This window comes from Impatiens glandulifera, unplaced genomic scaffold (genome assembly GCF_907164915.1).
Source record: "Impatiens glandulifera unplaced genomic scaffold, dImpGla2.1, whole genome shotgun sequence".
NCBI classification, from domain to species: domain Eukaryota; kingdom Viridiplantae; phylum Streptophyta; class Magnoliopsida; order Ericales; family Balsaminaceae; genus Impatiens; species Impatiens glandulifera.
In genome coordinates, this window is record NW_025919699.1 from 51,062 (window position 1) to 67,975 (window position 16,914).

At 24.8% G+C, this 16,914-nt stretch overlaps 3 protein-coding genes across 3 annotated transcripts; 1 reads left to right on the plus strand and 2 right to left on the minus strand.

Annotated features, from left to right (window-relative positions):
• The first annotated feature begins 4,820 nt into the window (after positions 1–4,820).
• LOC124918367 (alpha/beta hydrolase domain-containing protein 17B-like) lies at positions 4,821–7,736 on the plus strand. Its single transcript, XM_047458543.1, has 5 exons — positions 4,821–5,164; positions 6,216–6,252; positions 6,373–6,609; positions 6,937–6,984; positions 7,072–7,736. Exons 1-5 carry the CDS (start codon positions 4,839–4,841, stop codon positions 7,564–7,566), a joined length of 1,143 nt encoding a protein of 380 aa, XP_047314499.1. The 5' UTR covers positions 4,821–4,838; the 3' UTR covers positions 7,567–7,736.
• A 2,639-nt stretch (positions 7,737–10,375) lies between these two features.
• LOC124918368 (probable xyloglucan endotransglucosylase/hydrolase protein 30) lies at positions 10,376–11,154 on the minus strand. Its single transcript, XM_047458544.1, has one exon. It carries the CDS (start codon positions 11,105–11,107, stop codon positions 10,376–10,378), a length of 732 nt encoding a protein of 243 aa, XP_047314500.1. The 5' UTR covers positions 11,108–11,154.
• Positions 11,155–13,841: 2,687 nt separating this feature from the next.
• On the minus strand, positions 13,842–14,644 carry LOC124918370 (probable xyloglucan endotransglucosylase/hydrolase protein 30). Its single transcript, XM_047458545.1, has 3 exons — positions 14,434–14,644; positions 14,256–14,356; positions 13,842–14,147 (listed from the first exon to the last, which is right to left on the minus strand). The coding sequence occupies exons 1-3, from the start codon at positions 14,642–14,644 to the stop codon at positions 13,842–13,844; spliced, it is 618 nt and encodes a 205-aa protein (XP_047314501.1).
• Between the last annotated feature and the right edge of the window lie 2,270 nt (positions 14,645–16,914).

Below are 16,914 nucleotides of genomic sequence, written 5' to 3' on the forward strand. Positions count from 1 at the left end.
TCACATTCATTTCCCGTTTTATCACAAGTTCACTCATCTCTAATTTCACGATATGTTTAAAATGTTACTTCAAAAAAGTCAAAAATAGAGCTATATGCTTTCTTTTATATAGATATACACTTAAAAGTAAGCTATACATCAAAGTATGTGAATTCAATTCAATCACTATTTAAAATATAAAAAGCTAAAACTATAGTTTTGCATAGACTAAAAGAACATATAAATGGTTTATTTCATCTTATGAATTATAGTTTTTATCTAATCTTAAATAATTTCAAATAAGTCATGATGTTTAAGATAATATTAATAATTTTTTATCTTATATTCTATGATATTATCAAACTTCAATTAAAAATTGTTTATTTCAATGATTATAATTATAAACATATCATGCCACAATAATACATCTTAATTAAATACAAAAAATAATCAATAGTATTGACAATATCTAACTTTTAAATTAAATTAATATATATCAATATTAAAATATAATTATATCATAATTAACTTTTGAAAATAGTCTTCTAGGCTCACTTTATGACTAGGAAGCTTGCATTCTTAAATCTGAATTAAATGCTATTTTCATATCATAGTTTAATAATATAGGGCAAATTACCTGGACGGTCCTCAAACTATCTTGATCGCTCACTTTTGGCCTTCAAATTAATTTTTGAAACAAATCGCCTCTTCAACTTTTATAAAGGTCACCAGTAGCCCTTCCGTCAAGTTTTTGGTTAAACCTAAAGGTTTAAGTTTAAAATATTATTTTTTTATATATTATCTTTAATTTTATATTTTATATTTATATATATAATTATTAAATATTTTATATATAATATTATATATATATTATTAAATTTTATATAATTATTAAATCTTTTATATAATAAATAAATAATATATATATTATTTATTTTTATCTATATATATATAATTTATATATATTATCTTTAACTAATTTATATATAATATTTATATAATATATATTTAAAAAAATAATTTAAGTGTTAAAAGTATTTGAGTAGTTATTTGAGTAGTTAGAAGGTTACAATTACTTTTAATAAATTATTTTTAATATATATAAAACAAAGTTTAAAAATAAATTATATGGATTATCCTTAATCATTAATAATATATATATATAAATAAATTTATATAATTTATAGAATATATATTTTACAAAATAATTTGAAAGATTAAAAGTAATTGTAACCTTCTAACTACTCAAATACTTTTAACATTTAAATTATTTTTTAAAATATATATTATATAAGTATTATATATAAATTATATATAGAGAGATAAAAATAAATAATATATATATTATTTATTTATTATATAAAAGATTTAATAATTATATAAAATTTAATAATATATATATATATATAATATTATATATAAGGATTTAATAATTATATATATAAATATAAAATATAAGATTAAAGATAATATATAAAAAAATAATATTTTAAACTTAAACCGTTAGGTTTAGCTAAAAAGTTGACGGAAGAGCCACTAGTGACCTTTATAAAAGTTGAAAGGGCGATTTGTTTCAAAAATTAATTTGAGGGCCAAAAGTGAGCGATCGAGATAGTTCGAGGGCCGCCCAAGTAATTTGCCCAATAATATATTATATACCATCAATTAATTGATTAATATTTAGTTATTTATGATTTTTTGAGACACTAATAATCATGATAGCTAATCGTTATTTAAGTTTTTTTTAACTAAAAATTAGTATAATTATCATATTTATGACTATCTATTTCAATTTAAAGTATTTTTAATATAAAATAATTTCGAGTCATCAATTTAAAGTATAAAATAATTTCGAGACATTATCTATGATGCAAGACTCTGTTTTAAATTTTAAAAATAAAATACAATCAGGTTTATAAGAAAATAAAATGGAGCACTAAATAATAATTGAAAATATATGATATTTTAATATTTTGAATATTAAATAAATTGATGATATAAATAGAATGACACAAATAACATATTGGGGCTCTTCATTGGGAATTAATTGTAATTTAGGACCTCTTTTATTGAGGATTACAATTTGATGCTTCTTTGAGGTCAATTGCAATTTAGGATCTTTTCTTTCAAACCTCACAATTTGGTGCTACTTATTGGAGACAATTGGAATTTTAAACCTCTTTTTTCGAGTCTCACAATTTGAAGTTCTACATTGTCAGGCTTGTATAAAATGGGGTTTTGCCCTAACAAACATGGACGTCCGTAAAAAAATTTATTGTGTGGCCTTTATAATTAAAAAATTAATGGTGACACATAATTCTAAATGCCCTAAACCCGACTCAACTTCATTTCATTGGGATGTGAAGAGTAGGAGAGTCGAGCGTCACGAGGTAAATGAATGATGTTGGAGAAGAAGTTTAATTTGAGTTGGGATAAATGTTTGGTTTTATATTTTTATTTTTAATGAATTGACATTTAGAAGTATATGTCCCTATTGATTTTGCAATTATAAAGGCCACGTAATACATTTTTTGACGGACGTCCATGTCCATTACGATAAAACCGCATTTTGTATAAATCTAATAATGTAGAGACCTAAATTGTGAGTTTCGAAAGAAAATGTCTCAAATTGCAATTGACTCCAATAAGGAGTCATAATTTGTGAAATTCGAAAGAAGGGTCCCAAATTACAATTGACCTTAATAAGGAGCCTAAATTGTGAAATTTGAAGAGGTCCCAAATTGCAATTGGCTCCTCTAAGGAGCCTAATTTGTTATTTCGGCCTAACTATAATACAAAGATTGAAATAATATTTAATTAGATTGGAATTATTTATATAAAAAGTCTATGACAATAAATTTTAAATAAAAATTCTTTATATACAATTATGTGTTTATAGTTTAGAATGGGTTTTACTTTTCCGTCAACTTTGTTTAACAACAATTTTGGTCTTAATCAATTTTTGTTAGACTTACCCAAAGCTATCACACCACTTTATTTTTTTATTATTATATATTATATATTAAAACTTTATGATTTGTGTTAAAAAAATCACTTTTTAAAAATCTATAATGGATGATATTTCTAAATAACTTAAAAAATTAAAATAGTATATATATATATAATGATGATAGGAATAGTAATAATTATTTGTAAGAAAAAATAAATATTAAATTAATATAATGGGAGAGAGAGTGAGACATTTGAGTCCCCATCTGTTCTACTTCCTACTATCTGACAAATAATATTTGTTCAAACAAACCAACAATAACACTCATTACCTCTCTCTCACACACTCAACACATTATATATATGTATTAGATATATATAAAATTTAAAAGAGAAATTAATGAAGAAATAATTCAGATTTGAACAACTTTAGATAAATATGCTAATTATTTATTACCCTCAATCAAACAAGATTTATATATTACATATTTGTGTCCCTCAGTTCTTAGAGCTTGTTTTACTAGTTATTTGAGAGTTTGAATTATTATAATATTTTTGTTATATTTAAAATTTGAATTTTATAAAAATAAAATAAATATATTTAATTGTTATAATTCTAATAATATGATAAAATTTCAAAAACCACATCAAAAGGTTTTTAGATTAGTTCACAATCAACTTATTTGTAAATTGCTTAGGTAAAACGATTGATATATAATGAATTTATTTTAAAGAAAATAAAATGTATTTTAATATTTATGTTAATAAATTATATTTGACGGATTCAATTTATTTAAATAACTTAAATTATTTAACAAATAATAATTGGTGATGATTTTAAATATATAATTTTTTTTATAATTTTTTAAAATATAATTTTTAAATAATATTTAATTTATTATTTTAGTTTAATGAATAAAGTGATATAATAATGTTCAAGAAGAGAATAAAATAAAATTTAATCACATTAACTTATTTAAATAACCAAAATTAAATAAGACCGTTATACAATTAATTTATTTAAATAAACGGAAACAAACCAATCTTAAAGGTCGTTTGATTTTTATTTAAAATCATTTATCCAACATATAATTTTACAATAATTAAATCACTTAATTTATAAATTAAAATATACATTATTATTTTAATTTTATAAAATTAAATTTAATATATAAAAAATATAATAATTAAATCGACTAAATCCCAAATAATTTATTTTTTCATCAATTTTTTAAAAATATTCAAAAGCAACACCAAACTAGCTCTAACCCTAAAACTAGTTTATTTATTTATTTAAAATTTTCTTATTAAATGACTCAAATATCTATATTATTTTACTTTTTACTTGATGATAAAATAAATAAGTAATCTAGAGCTAGTTTGATCCGAGATTTTTTGAGATTTTTTTGGATTTTATCCAATTTTTTACAAATTATCTCTATAACAAATCATTATCATTCTAATTATTCCATCAAATCAAATTATTCATTTAACATATAAAAAACCCAAATAACATACTTTCTCATTTAACAAGTTTTTTTATTTTTTTTCAAAAAATTCCAAAAATATCCTCAAATAACCCTAATAACTGTGCCCTAGATTAACCATTAATGAATGAATCAATCTCAAACAAGACCTAATCGTCATCAATCTCTGTTCATACTTAACTCAAACTTTCACCAATTTAGAAAGACATTTCCAGTCTTCCGAACCCCATAAATTTTACCTTCTTTCTTATCTCTCTCTCTTCTTTCTCTCTCTACATTCTTTACTAAAAACCCTTTTCCCAAAAACAAAATCCCAAGATAAATCACACGCATGATCTCTAAAACCCACTTGTAATAATCTCAATATGCATATGCATTCATGATCTATACCCTCTCTCCCCGGAGAGTCGGCGACCGGCGACAATGGGTTGTCTCATATCTCATCTTGCAGCAAAGTTTGCATTTTTCCCACCAAATCCGGCGACATACGCCGTAAAAAAACATGAAGACGGCAGCTTTACGGCGGTTTCAACCACATCTCCGGCGACTGTTCCGATCGGAGACGACGGAAACCTATTAGATGTTCTTATGTTGAATACTAAGAGAGGAAATCAAATAGTGGCGTTTTATCTTCGAAATCCGTACGCAAGACTAACCGTTGTGTATTCTCATGGAAATGCAGCTGATCTTGGTCAACTTTATGACCTGTTTGTTCAACTTAAGGCAAATCTAAGAGTTAATTTAATTGGGTTAGTAAATTTTTTATTTTTTTACATTTATTATTTACCTATCTTATTAATTGTTGATGGGTTAATTTCCTTTTTCCTTATTAGTTTAAAATTTACCTTTTTGATATACTTCACTTTGGATACATAACACAAAGGGTAATTTTTTTTTTTACTTTGTTCATATGCATGTTATCTTGGAACTTGACTGATTTTTTTTTTTTACAGTTTGGCAAATTTGTTTTTTTCTTCATGTCAATTCAGATACAGTGATTTTTTTAAATAAAAAAAAACCCAGATCTTGAATTTTGTCTATTTATTTTTGTATTTTTATAATTTTTTTTTTTATAAAAGAGAAGTGTTGTCTGAAGACTCTGAAATATTTATTTGTTTTTGTACCTTTTTCATCTTCTTGTATATGTTAATGGGCAAATCCTGACATTGGTCTGACATTATTATTATTATTATTATTCATAGATATTTACTTTACTTTATTGATATTGTTATGTTTATATAGATTTATGGGTTTTGTAATATGATTGTTTGAGTTTAATCAATTTAAATTTGGAGATAAGGATATTTTGATATTTTTAATTAATGATTTGATAAAGGAATTGATGATGGATTGATATGATGTTGAGTTAACCCACATCAATATGTCACATCACTTGTTTTTTATCATTTCATTTAAATCATTGATAATAAAATAATTTTACTTTATTTTTATAATATTTTATATATTTTTAAAATTAACATGGTTTCTAGGCTATGTTTGATATTGGAGTTGGTTTGATTTTGGGTTATTTGAGATTTTTATCGATTTTTTTTTTTGGAAAGAAATCTTGTTTGATGCAAAAGTAAATTATTTCAATTAATATTTGTTAGTTGAAAAGAAATATGAGGAAAAAGCTGAGTTTTTAATGTTTACGACCTAAGGTAATTTGGTTGATGATTATTTGAATTTTGTTATTGAAAATTATTGATTGATTGGATAAAAGATTGTTTTCAAATAATCTCAATAATCAACTTTTAAGTGAATTAACAATTCATGAGATCTCTCCAAATTATGATGCAGATATGATTATTCTGGGTATGGAGCTTCAACAGGAAAGGTAATTTTATTTTTGTAATCTTTCAGTTACTATACTCTCTTGTTATTAGTTCTAATTGCATTTATTGTTACATTTGTTGCATTGAAATTGAACTTTGATTTATTTTTTATATAAATGAAGCCGAGCGAAGTGGATACTTATGCCGACATAGAAGCAGTATACGAATGCTTGGAAACTGATTACGGAATAAGTCAGGAAGACATAATTCTTTATGGACAATCTGTTGGAAGTGGACCAACATTGCATTTAGCTGCTAAGTTGCCAAGATTGAGAGGCGTTGTTCTTCACAGTGGCATCCTTTCTGGTCTTCGTGTAGTCTGCCATGTCAAGTTCTCGTTTTGCTTCGACATTTATAAGGTACAAACTATGTCCTATCTTATGTAGTACTATGTTTTGTGTTTTGTTTGATGAAGGGTTATTTGTTGATTGTTCAATCTTGGGTTATTGAAAATTGAGTTGTTTAGATAAAATGACATTAGGACTATAAATATATAATGATGATGAAACAAGGCAATGAATTTAGTCCAAATAATCCAATTTTTCATCAAATAAGTTTTTCTTCTTCTTTTCTATCATGTTATTTTAAAGAGAAAAATACATTAAACAAGCTCCTAGTGTTCGAAAACCATTCGATTCAATGACTTGTTGAGCTAATCTTTATATGTTCTTGCCATGTTAATACAGAATATTTACAAAATTCAGAAAGTGAAGTGCCCTGTATTGGTGATACATGTGAGTACTCAAACTCAAATCCAATTTATAGAAGCAAAATGAGAAAACAAATATTTTTATAAGTTTGAATTTATCATCTATGAGCAGGGTACAGAAGATGATGTAGTGAACTGGTTACATGGCGATGGACTATGGTCATTATCTCGCGACCCATATGAGCCCTTATGGATAAAAGGAGGTGGTCACTGCAACTTGGAGCTATACCCGGATTACATTCGCCATCTTTGCAAGTTCATGGCAGAAATGGAAAACGTAACGACAGAAACTCATCTTCGAAAGTCCAAACAAGGTCTTAATATTCAGAAAAATAAGTGTAAGAACAAAAAATGGTGCTGCTTCTGCAGCTGCAGCTGTAAGATTAAGCTTTGGAAACCAAAATTTCCAAAGTGCCTTAAGTTGAGCTGCTGTTGTCAACTGAAATTCCCAAAATGGCCTTGTGGATGGCCAAAATGTAACTGTAAGTACCCGAAATGCTCGAGCTTATGCTTCAACTGCACGATTAAATGCCCGAGTTTATGCGTTAACTGCACGTTTAAATGCCCTACTTGTTGGAGACCGGGCTGCTTAAGGTGTCTCTGCTAGTAATAGTGAGAATTTGTGGGGGTATACTTGCATTGTTTTTCTATATGTATAGATTCTTCCTAAGACCTTAGCTGACATGTTTTTTTTTATAATGTGATGAACATAAGACTGTCCATTCAATTTCATGGTTTAGTTGTTTGATAACTTACTTTGGTGACTCTATTTAGAAAATTCTCCTATTTTTAGATTGATTGAGAATGGTTAGTGCTAGCAAATGGAATTTTAAGAAAATTAGGCTGTTTTGCCCTGTTTGATGGTTGTTATGCTCCATTTAAAAATAGAGCAATTTCATTATTGATTTGAGCAAAAGTTTGATGGGTACACCCAAATAATAATAATAATTTGGGCTTTGTATGTTCTATTATTTGAAAGATGTTATTGTGAAATTTGGGTTGTTTGGATAATTTTAAATTAATTTAAAATATCTCACATATTAAGAAATTTAGCTTATTTGTTATTTTTTTATTATTACTTTTTTTTTGGGTTAAAAAACAAATTCAATCATGTTTGCTAAATAAAATTTATTTAAATAATTTTTAGTCACTTGATTTTCTTCTTTCACTTTTTAATTAAATTTTTATAATTTTTTATGACATATTTCATATCAAAACAAAATTACTTTCATTTTTTGTTTTATCAATATAAAATGATTGTAATAGTGATAAAATACTCATTTATAAATAACTATGATTATCTTTATTTACTTCATTTTGAATTATAGACATGTCTACAAAAATCAGCTATTGGAACACATGTTTTTATATATATATATAAATCGAGATTTAATAATAAAAGATTGATAAATCACCTCATAATTCTTAATTATTTTGACAAGAGCTTAAAATCTTGAGTTAATTTTTAAAATTTTAAGATTTTACGATTTCACATGAGTTTAATAAGTCGGTTTTAAGTAAATTCTTAATATGTAAACTCTTATGATTTTAAATTTACGATAATAAAATTTTACGAGTATATAAATAATTTTGATTTTACGATTTAATTCGACTTTACATTTTAAAAATAAATTTATATTTAAAATTTTAAAAATAAAATAAAATTAATTAATATAATTAATTTTATAAGAATAATTTGTTTATAGTCTTATTTATTTATTATTAATTTTATATTTAAATATATAAATTTTTTAAACTGATTAAATATAAAATACTTAATTATATATATAAATAATAATAATATATAATTAATATTTTTTAAAATTAAACTGTTACAATTTCAAATAAATTCTAAAATTTTTGAGTTCACTTAGTTAACAATTTTAAATAAACTCTCAATTTAAAAAAAAAAAAAAAAAATTCAAAGTTACCTTAATTCTAACTATACTGTAAAAAGAATTTTTTTTTGAGAACTCTCCAACAAAAATGTAAATTCGGACATCAACCAATTGTGAGATGTGTTTAATATGATTCATCCATATATCTTATATTCTTGTTTGCCTTAAAGATGTATGGCTTATTTGTTAAATTCTTATTTATTAGTAAAATATATTATTAGAGTTACTCAGGGCTTGAAAAATAAAAATAAAAGAAGAATTATGAATAAAAATAATTATAAAGGTGATGTTTTTGTTTTTGTTTTTGTTGTGGGCTTAGCAGAGCTGTCTCTGTGTAATTTGTAGGTCCTCTTGGACAACCCATTCAAAAATAAATTAATTAATTTAACAAACTCAATAGGCCCAAAATATTTTTTTTTTCTAAGTTATTATTTAAAAGAATTCAATTTAAAGATAAAAATAATAAATTTATATCTACTAAGTATATTCATTTGGATTAAGATGGAATCTAATTGAGTTCAGAATTAAATTTGCATGGTAACAAAATTATTCAAATAAAAATATATTTTTCTTTAAATTATATTTTACCTCAATCTAATATATATATTTTTTATTTTTGCACTTAGTAAATATTTTATTTATTTGTTTATTTTTTAAATTCATTTATTTTTACTTTCAAATTTTAATTAATTAAAATATTGGAAAGTAATAAATAAAATTAATTATAACATTAGAAATTTAATATTTTTTTATAATTAAAATATTAAATATTATATAATAAAATAAATCAAAAATTAAGTAATTAGATAAAAAATATTAAATTAAATTGTATTAACTATTTCATTATGGATTAAATTCAAATCGAGTTTAATTTGGATTGATTTGAATAATCCAACTAATTCAATATAATTTAAATTAAAATATTATTATTTTTAATTATTATTTCTATCTGATCTTACCAAATTATCACAACGGTTCATTCTTTGTAAACAACGTATACAAATAAAGAGTTTAAATAATATTAAAATTTTGAATGAATTATTAAAAGAATATCTTTAATTAAATTATAATTTTATTTTCTTATATATATAAAAATAAATATAAACTTATATATATAATATAATTAATTCATTTTTTCATTTTTAATTAAATACAAATAAAATTAATAAATAAATTATAATTATTTTTATTATAATTTCAAGTTGACACGAAAAAAATATATAAATATTTTCTTTAATTTGGAATATTCAAATCATATTCATTCTAATCTATATCATGATAAAATGGTTTATAATATGAATTTGATAAATTTAGTTTTGATTATAATACAAATTGAAAAAAAACACACATCAATTTTAATTTTAACCGTTTGTTCACTTTTAATTACATCCATTTTAAACTCAAAATCAGTTAATTTGTATGTAAATTTAATATATTTCTAAAAAAAAAAAGTTGACTAGATAACAGTAAACCCCTCATAATCCATAATAGACACAAAAAAAAACAAAAAATTTGAACCTACAAAAATCCACTGGCAGTTGCTTCTGGCGGTGCCGGCCGGAACCTCCTCCGGTGTGGTGGCGGCGGTGGAGTAGTCTCCTTCGGTTCCACGGCCGGTGAAGGGATCTCCTTCGGTTCCACGGCCGGTGAAGGGGTCTCCTTCGGTTCTACAGCCGGTGAAGGGGTGTCCTTCGGTTCTAGTACTTCTACGACCAGTGAAGGGATCTTCTTCGGTTCTACAACCTGTGAAAGGGTTGTTTCCTTCCGTCGGCGTAAAGACTCCTTCCGACGAACCCTAGAACTCCTCTTACGCATACTCCGATGATTCCTATGTTGAACAAATCTAATATTCTTAAGTCTACCCGTTTCCTTAAACAAATTCTGTTCTTCCATAACGATCACACATTCAGGCGGCGGAGTAGGATACCTAACTGTATCATAACAATATGAATAATACATAAACTTTCTCCTAAACCACCTCATCGATTTTCTTCCCTCGACGGTTATGACCGTTAATGGGTTAGCCTCGAGGTCGGCGATCTTGTCTGAACAGTTGTTGGAAGTGGAAGTGGTGATGGAGACGATTGAAGGGTTAACTGGGCAGCCGAGAAGGACTAGGTCTTTGAATTCGGCTGTGAAAGGTTGGAAACGGTAGTTGACGTGATAACGACCACCTTGTGTAGCCCATGTTGAACCGTCCCATATTGTGGAATAAAGTGACATGGGTTTTGATGGATAATCTGAACCCATTGCTTCATTTCTTACTATTTCTCTTATTGGAACTTCATCAACGTAGAATCTGAAACAAGAAATATCATAATCACATTTACACAAACTCATTTTCAATATAAGAAATTAGCATAACCTATAGTAATGACATTCGATTTCATAGAAATTATTCTCATTTGAGTTACTGAGTTAAGATAACATGATCTAAGTTAAGTAATAAGAATAATTCTCTACTTAAGAGATTAGAGGTTACGATTCTATCACCTTAAATGAAAGTGAAAATTAGGCTGTGGTGCATAGATGAATTTATGTTAGGATCCAATTTTTGTTTATAGTAGAAATGTGATATGATATCATAATTTATTTTTTCAATTTAATTCATTATAGGTTGAATTATTAAAAATGGATACAATATGCCTTCGTTTTATCCATATTTTTCCGTAATTCTTAAGCCCACCCAATTTTTTTAAGTTCACCACAACATTTACAAAAAAAAAAAATATATGAAAGGTTGATTAAAGCTTCTATAATAAGTTCAATTTTATTCCTTTGTTATGAGTGATAATTACAAATCAAATAATGTAAATTTATTTGTTAGTTGGGGTGTGTGTGAGAAGAGCCTCCCTTAGTCAAATTTGTTAATAAAATTGTTAAAATTTCAATATACAAAATGTTTTGGAAAGTAGAACAAAGAATAAATTTGAGCTTGTTTGTTTATGGGTTATTTGGATATTTTAAAATAATTTGTTTTGGTTTGGATTATTAAAAACTTTCTTATTTGGATAAAATATATCAAAATTAATGAACAAAGAAATTTAAAAAAAGATACTATAACATTTTTGATATATTAAGTTGATTACTTGAATATGTTATTGATAAGGGGATGTATGATTAGTTGATGAAATAATAAAAAATCAACCAGTCCCAAGTATTTTTTTTATTAAAAAAAATAATTATTTGAATGTATGACTAATATATAAATATATATTTAAAAACATTATTAAAATAAAATATTCTAATCAATTAAAATAGTTAAAATAAAAAGATAACCGATCAAGTGACATATGTGTTTCATAAAAAAAATCAAATAATAATCTTTGGCTTAGGAGAAAGATAAAATCCTGAAATTTCTAACGTAAACACTAAAATAGTAAAAACATTTTAATTTGCATCCATATAAAAAGTAGTCAAAATTTGAATTAAATAAGCTAAAAATGCGACTAATGAGAATAGTTTTCCATCATTACTAGTCAAACTATAGAGATTGAAACTATATATATAATAATTAAAATCAAATTTCAAAGATTTAACTTCACCTGGATAATACTAATCCTAAATTTATAATTATTTAGTTTTTTTTTATAGAAGTTATATATTAAAGTGACAAGAATAAAAGTAAAATCATGACTTTCGTGGTCATTTTAGTTTTCTATATTTAACATTTTATTTATAAAATGTTCATTAAAACTTCTATAATAAGTGCAATTTTATTCCCTTGTTATGAACGATTAAGACAAATAAAATAATATATCTATTCATTTGTTGGTTGAGGGTGTATGTAAGAAGAGTAGTTAAATTTGTCAATAAAATTGTTGAAATTTCAATATCAAAATGTTTGGCAGGTAGAACAAATAATAAATTTGAGCTTGTTTGTTTATTTATTTGGGTAATTATATTTAAATAAATTGTTTGGTTTGGATTATTAAAACATGTCTTATTTGTGTAAAATAGATAAAAATTAATGAACAAAGAAATTTAAATATATATATATATATATATATATATATATATATATATATGATATTTTGATATATATGAAAATTATGATAAAGGGATGTATGATGATTAGTTGATGAAATAATAAAAAAATCAACCAAGTATTTTTTTTATTAAAAAAATTAATTATTTGAATGTATGTGACTAAAAATATAATTATTTAAAAAAAATTATTAAAACAAAAAAATTATTTTAATCTATTAAGATAAATTAAACTAAAAAACAAAATGAGAAAGGTGATTTCTAAAATATCAAAAGTGGTCTCAAAATGATTTCTAAAATATTAAAAGTGGGTCAAAACAGAAAAAGAAAAAAAAAGTTAAAAGGAAAAAACTATGAGTTATAAAACAATATTCAAGTAATAATCTTTGATTTAGGAGAAAGATAAAATCCTTATTTTTCTAATGTAAATACTAAAATATGAAACCTTTTTAATTTGCATCCTTATTTAACTTTAGAATTTAAAAACAGTAGTCAAAATTTGCATTAAATAAGATAAAAAAAAAACACAGCTGAGAATAATTTTAATTTACTATAATCAAATATAATTTATTTAATGGGTTTCAAAACTGTAAGAAATTAATTACTAGTCAAACTACATAGGTTGACAGTAAGATTTCATTTGGTTTATTTTGAGTTATTCAAATTTCTTCCATTCTTCAATTGTATTACTGAATTTAAAAATCGAATTTGATTTTGTTAATATATTATATAATAAATTATATATAATTATTTATTTATATACAATACATTATAATAAAATATATTAAAATAAATAACAAAAAATAATTCAAGTTTTGATTTAATTTTTGAGTTGACCCAACTCAAAAATGAAATCAAATACCGTATTTAAATTTAATTTGGTTTAATATTGAATTCGAAAACCAAAAGTAAAGAATTTGATTATATATTCCGGTCAAATATTAAACACCAATATATATATATATATATATTTTATAAAATTTGTTTTTATTCATGTTCATGGTCTCTTTATCTTCTTCCCCTCTTCCCCTGTTTTTATCATGTAATTTGAATTTTGAAAAGTAGAAAAGAAAAAGAAAGGGTTTAGAACATACATGATGATTTTCTCGGTCCAAATGATGGTGTATCGATGAAAATCAAGGGCTGGATCAAACCAGAGATTGTATCTCTCTTCCCTTCCCCGGCTAGTACTGCCATTACCGTACATATTCGTCTGAAATTTCCATGGCTTCCCTTTAACATTGCCAAGAAACTCAATATCCAATTCATCATGACTTTTCTCAAATGCATCTACATTCGATGTCTGAAATCAATCAATCAATCAACCAATCAAACAATCAACGCAATTATATAGAATGTTTTTCACAAGATCGATTCAGTTTCAAACAGATCAACATAAACAAATGCTTACATAAAGTGCGACGACGATTCCTGCGGAGTAATTCGCCGGCAACTTAATACTCGCGCTAAACAGGCCGTAGTTGTAGTAATCGGAGGATATGAAACCAGATCCTGTATAATTTTGAGATCTTATTATCAAATTTAGAACAATCGTTTGATCATTGATTGAGATGAGAGATTTGTGTTACCTGAATAGCGATTGAGGAGAAGAGAGACGGATGTATCGTCGGGAGATCGGAGAATGTTGAAATCGCTGAAGAGAGTTGAGAAACCTTGTTTGAAGGTTATGGTGGACAGATTGAACGCGGCGGTGGCGGTTGCGGTTGCGTCGGCGGTTATGAGAAGATGAAGAGGGAGGAGGAGGAGGAGGAAGAGTGAGAGAGAAATAACGGAATCCATTGATCAATCTCTCTTCTTCTTCTTCCTCTTTCCAATGTTTACGGTTATTTCTTCTTTTTTCGATCCTTATTCAAAGGTGTGATTGATTGTTAGTTCACAATTTCAAATAATACATAATTTCATTAATTCTAAACACACATATATATATATATAATTAAAATTTCTAATTTGTTCATAATTTCATTAATTCTAAACATATATATATATAATTAAAATAAAATAAAAAAACTAAGGCCTTGTTTCCTTTTAATTTTTAAAAAATTCATTCAAAATCAAATTTTCAATCTATAACTTCTTAGCAATCACATCACTCATTTAATTAATCAAAATACTAAAACACCATATATTTTAAATTATTATTTTTTTATTTTATTTATATATATCAATACTCTTTAATTTTTTTTATCAAAAACAATCACTATCTCCTCAAAATATCACCAATCATTATTTTTTTTCACTCTCTAGGTTTTTTTAAAACCCCAATCTGAACAAGGCCTAAGAGATTATTTTTCTATCTTTTGCTTAATTCACTTTATTTTTATTTGAGAATTATTTTCTTGATGAATTTTAAAATTCTTAATTAGTTTAAAAATATTAATTTTAAAATGATATAATAATGTTGCCCTATGTTCGTTCGATTAACTCTCTAACCAATTTTATTGACTTATCAGAATATTATAATAATATTATTATGATTGATATATAAATTAGACGATAACAATTATTACATGTTCGATAATTTTTCTCCAACTAGATAGTTAATCTGAAAATAATTGGATGGTAACTCAAATATGTAGATCTCACGTATTAGCCGCTTCAATTCAAATTTTCTAGTAACTAACTAAAGACTCGAGTAACACATAGTGAATCCAAATAATACTTCACAAAATACTCGTGATACTAACCATCTCGATAATGCGTAAATGAGTTTTCAATTTCACCTGCTCGTGACATATATAACAACGACTTACCATAATACGACATTTTTCATTTATATATTATCTATACGAATTCCACTATGAATATTGCTCTATCCAAAAAACGAGATATTTGATGAAATCTTTACATTTTTAAACAAAAATCATATGAAATCATCTTAGCGAATATATTGTAGCAATGCAAAGACAAACCCAAGATTTAAGGTTGGGATGGACTTACAAACATTTGGGGTAGGCTTAAAAAAAATAACGATTCAATTCTAAATAAAACGAGTGAATAAATGTAAGATTTGCAATTTTTTTAATAATTAGATAAACAAACAGTGAATTGTATTTATTTATTTTTTAAAAATAGCGGGTATTGTCAAATTTGAACTGTCAAAGACTTTTTTTTAAGGTGACTCTCTACATAGATCCGTCCCTAGCAATGCCGTACATGAAAACTATTCATGTATTGTCAACACATAACGTTTTGTTGATATAAGGACATTGACATACGTTGTACAAAAAGTAAAACTTTATTATGGAAAAAACTCTTCATAATGTTTAATTTTTTTTATATCTAATTCAACTAATGAAACTAATAGACCGATGAAACATGTTTTTAACTTTGACATTACTATATATTAGAATGAAGACAAACTCAAGATACGCCATAGTTAGACTTTTGACGTTACACCAAATGTTGTTCCAACGACTTTTTTATACTCTATTGTTATGAGTCAATATCAAATTGTTTAAATTTAATATATAATGAAAACAATAATTTTTATTATATAAAAGTTTGTGATAAAGACATTTGAGTACTACGTGTTCTAAAAAATAAACACTTTATTTCGTGTTTTAAAAGTACATACACCTCTTACTAAATTTTCGGTGAACGTGACAATTTATTAAATCTTTTGTAAAATATTTTTCAATTCCAAAATAAATAATCATTTGACAATTTTTATTATCATTTCTTCATTCATTTTCTCACGCCTCGTTACATCTTCCCTAAACCTAAACTTTTAGAAATTTCAAGTACAACCTTCTTTTTTCAAATCAAGAACGAGCGTCATCAAACATATTTCTCAAGCAATAATTTGACCACCAATTCTTACATTGTGAATGTATATATTCTCTCTCAAATAGTCAAACACATTTTTTTAAGACAAAATTTCTTTTTTTTATAATCAATAAAAATAGGTATTAAGGGAATGAGCCACTAGATTTCGATAATTTCAATGGGTAGAGAAGTCAAAATTGTTATGGATTTGCTTAATTGTTGTAAATTTGGATTTCCTATATATATACCATAAAGTGTTTAGTAACGATTTCATTAAGAGAAAT

What these genes read in the sequence shown, in the direction of transcription:
- LOC124918367 (XM_047458543.1), top strand. Translation starts at nt 4,839, where the DNA reads ATGGGTTGTCTCATATCTCATCTTGCAGCAAAGTTTGCATTTTTCCCA. An exon ending in ATGGAGCTTCAACAGGAAAG is followed by an intron (nt 6,253 to 6,372) that starts GTAATTTTATTT and finishes ATATAAATGAAG; the next exon opens with CCGAGCGAAGTGGATACTTA. An exon ending in TTTGCTTCGACATTTATAAG is followed by an intron (nt 6,610 to 6,936) that starts GTACAAACTATG and finishes ATGTTAATACAG; the next exon opens with AATATTTACAAAATTCAGAA.
- LOC124918368 (XM_047458544.1), bottom strand. Translation starts at nt 11,107, where the DNA reads ATGGGTTCAGATTATCCATCAAAACCCATGTCACTTTATTCCACAATA.
- LOC124918370 (XM_047458545.1), bottom strand. Translation starts at nt 14,644, where the DNA reads ATGGATTCCGTTATTTCTCTCTCACTCTTCCTCCTCCTCCTCCTCCCT. An exon ending in TCTCCTCAATCGCTATTCAG is followed by an intron (nt 14,357 to 14,433) that starts GTAACACAAATC and finishes AAAATTATACAG; the next exon opens with GATCTGGTTTCATATCCTCC. An exon ending in GAATCGTCGTCGCACTTTAT is followed by an intron (nt 14,148 to 14,255) that starts GTAAGCATTTGT and finishes GATTGATTTCAG; the next exon opens with ACATCGAATGTAGATGCATT.